Here is a 3,437-nt window from a genome sequence, read left to right on the forward strand (position 1 = left end):
TAAGTGGGATCTATTATTGTCACATATACATTTAACTGAAAATTTAACTGAAACTTAATGGATATGACAATATGTTAGGTACTTGTTTGGAATGTTTAAAAAAGTTGAGACTAATTTAGAATAACACTAAAAGATTGGAGGTTTAAGATAATTAATCCTTAAAAAAAAAAAAAAAAAAAAAACTTCAGATCAAATGATTCAAATCTATAGTAAAAGGTCAAAAATCAACGCAATGCAAGAGTGCCTTATATGCTTATACAACCAAAGATTATTTAATAATTTGTGGAAATATTTTCTTCCCCACGGATTATTTACTCGGCAACAACAAAACGGAGGAGAACAAGGTTTCAAATGAATAACCTCAGAAGCTTTGTTCTCTCTAAATTACCAGCAGTACATTTGTTCTCTGATGAAGAACTCCCCAACGTCGTCGTTTCCTAGTCTTCAACGGACGGCGTTGCCGCTCTACAATCCCTCCGTTTCGTCCTCGACGTCAACCCAGCTGCAGATGTCAAGCAAAGATTGAGATCGGGCGGTTGGAAATTAGCCACGTCATCATCGACAGCAAAATTAGGCCTCTTCTTCTTGGTGGATTGCCGTTGTTCTACTCGAACCTGATGTTCACGAACATAATGGTTGTCACGACTATACTCGGGAAGTGGCTCCAACGCGCCGCCACGTAACACCGTCTCTATCGCCGCCTGGCACACCTCCCACTTCCCACTCAAAAGAAGCCCTGTTGCCCCATTTACAGGATTTATAGTCCGCCCCACCGCCTCAAATAATAACGACTGAAACAAAGCTAAACCAAGAAAACCTGTTCTCATCAGAGATTGTAGATATCTTTATAATTTGCACACACACGCGCGCGCGCGCGCACACACATATGAACGTTTAAATCAGACGTCCACTGCATACTTAAATATTTTTGCATGCTTGATTGATCATCATGCAAAAACAACGTATTCCAGTGTGAACGTTTGTATGCACATACTTCGATTTTGATTTGATAAGGGAAAACTTTATATATACCGGGTCGTTGGGACTCAGAGACGCCGTTGATGAAGGAGAAGAGGCCGGCGCGGCCAAAGAACTTGGCCACAAAAACGGTGGCGTGGGCTTGAGCTTGGGGGTCTTCCATCCATTGTAGGCATTGCCTAAGCATGCAGTTATCACTGCAACCCTTTCTTAGAACTCGGCATCCATTGCAACTCATTCTTCACGCATTAATATATAGTAACAGATCGAATTCTGATCTTGGACGACGACGTCGACGACAACAACAGCAGGACTAGATGATCTAACCCACATGCAGGACTCGCCTGCGTTTAATTTATATTGGAAATGTGGGAGGGTGTTATAATTGGCATCATGACTTGTATATATAGTGAGTGAGAGTGGGAAATGTTATCAGGTCGCGTATACAATATCATAGCTTTAAAAAAAGAAAAAGAAAAAGGGGAGGTAGTAGGACATTCATTAACTAAAGAAGAATATCATTAGATTAATAATTTGTTGATATAAATTTACAACGTCAACACATTAATTAAAGTATTTTATGTAAATATTGGGATTATATAGGTTTGTGATTTGTTTATATTAACAATCTAAAAACATATGTCAATATATATTACATGAATATATAATTGTTCATAATTTATGAGCATATAGTTTAGATATTACAATTAGTGTTCAATGATTAACTATTCTATTTGAACGTATGATCCAAATTAACTGCTAGATTAGTGTTTCTAATACTCCTTCCATAAGGATTTTGACATTACTATTTTTACCTGTACGTACCTACATTATAAAAAAGGCTTTTTAGTCAAAATGGTCTCTGAGATTTGCATAAAACATCACTTTGGTCCCTGAGATTGTCCACCATCCATTATTTTGGTCATTCTGTTAAAAACTCCATTAAGTGTCCCGGAACTCTTGGCCGAAAGTTTGGGCAATTTTCAAAGCTTCGTAACTCAATCGTTTCTTAACCAAATTCGACCCATAATATATCAAAATGAAGATAGGAAGGTGTAGAACAAGATTATACCTATTTGGAAGCCCAATGGTTGCCGGAGATGGCTGGAAAATAGCCTGAAAGGTGACTGGTCCGCGGGAAAACTAGAAAACTCGCCGGAAACTGGGTAAACTTTAAACGTTCATAACTTCTTTAATACTCAAGGAAATTGAGTGATTCAAAAACACAAATCACACTTCTTAATGAGAAAAAGAGAATGGTACCTTTCTTGATGGCTAATTATCCGTGGTTTGGCCGAAAAAGGGCTCAAAATTGGCTAACTCGAGACCAAGATAGCCACTTTTGAGCCGTTTTCAGACAAAATATGGCGATTTAGACATCAATAAAGGTACCATTCTCTTATTCTCATCGAGAAGTATAATTTTTGTTTTTTAATCGCTCAATTTCGTTGAGTATTGAAGAAGTTATGAATGTTTAAAGTTTACCCAGTTTCCGGCGGGTTTTCCAGTTTTCCGTGGACCAGTCATCTATCAGGCTATTTTCTGGCCATCTCAGGCAACCATTGGGCTTCCAAATAGGTATAATCTTGTTTTACACTTTCCTATCTTCATTTTGATATATCATGGGTCGAATTTGATTAAGAAACGATTGAGTTATGAAGTTTTGAAAATTGCCCAAACTTTTGGCCAAGAGCTCCAGAACACTTAACGGAGTTTTTAATGGAATGACCAAAATAATGGATGGTGGACAATCTCAGAGACCAAAGTGATGTGTTATACAAATCTCAGGAACCATTTTGGCTAAAAAGCCTATAAAAAAATACTCCTTCCATCAGTGTAAAAAAGGGGTGAAAAATGAATGGTTTTGAATGCAGGATAGTTCAAAAAGAGGGATGTCAAAATCGCTCGAGTTATTACTGGTTGTAGGCAATTATTAATATTAACCAGCATTTGATTTGATTAACTAGGGTTAAGTTATAGGAGGTAAAGTTGAGTGCGTGGTTGATTCGACTGTGTAATCGAGGGTTTATGGGTTGGGTTCCAAGGAACTTGGTGAGGGACGGCTGCATGTCTCCGCCCAACGGTGTGGTTCGCATAATTTCGTTCCTCCACCGTACGATAGATATACCTCTGCATGGATATTATCTAAGATCTGTGACTAGATTCTTTTTCTGTTTCTTTCTATTTCTATTTGCTTCTGGCTGTACTATATAGCTTGTACTACTCGTGGAACTCTTGCACGCAAGACCAAAATATGTTTAGTGCTGCTAGGATGATTACCATCTCTAATTAAGCATTATTTAGAACATACAAGGGAGTGGGGAGTCTAGCTGGATTGGATTTAACAGCCAATTAAGTGGGGCGTAAATGTGTATTCCATTCTTTAGGGAAACCAATTTTGTATAATAGCAACCATCCATTATTGCTTTTCCATATAATGGTAGAAGAATCCCCAACTT

At 37.9% G+C, this 3,437-nt stretch overlaps 1 protein-coding gene across 1 annotated transcript; it reads right to left on the reverse strand.

The window, feature by feature from the left end:
* Window positions 1-437: 437 nt before the first annotated feature.
* Window positions 438-1,216, reverse strand: LOC137727752 (LOB domain-containing protein 38-like). Its single transcript, XM_068466570.1, has 2 exons — window positions 1,033-1,216; window positions 438-802 (listed from the first exon to the last, which is right to left on the reverse strand). Exons 1-2 carry the CDS (start codon window positions 1,214-1,216, stop codon window positions 438-440), a joined length of 549 nt encoding a protein of 182 aa, XP_068322671.1.
* Between the last annotated feature and the right edge of the window lie 2,221 nt (window positions 1,217-3,437).

The sequence above is a fragment of the Pyrus communis genome, chromosome 3, assembly GCF_963583255.1.
Source record: "Pyrus communis chromosome 3, drPyrComm1.1, whole genome shotgun sequence".
NCBI classification, from domain to species: domain Eukaryota; kingdom Viridiplantae; phylum Streptophyta; class Magnoliopsida; order Rosales; family Rosaceae; genus Pyrus; species Pyrus communis.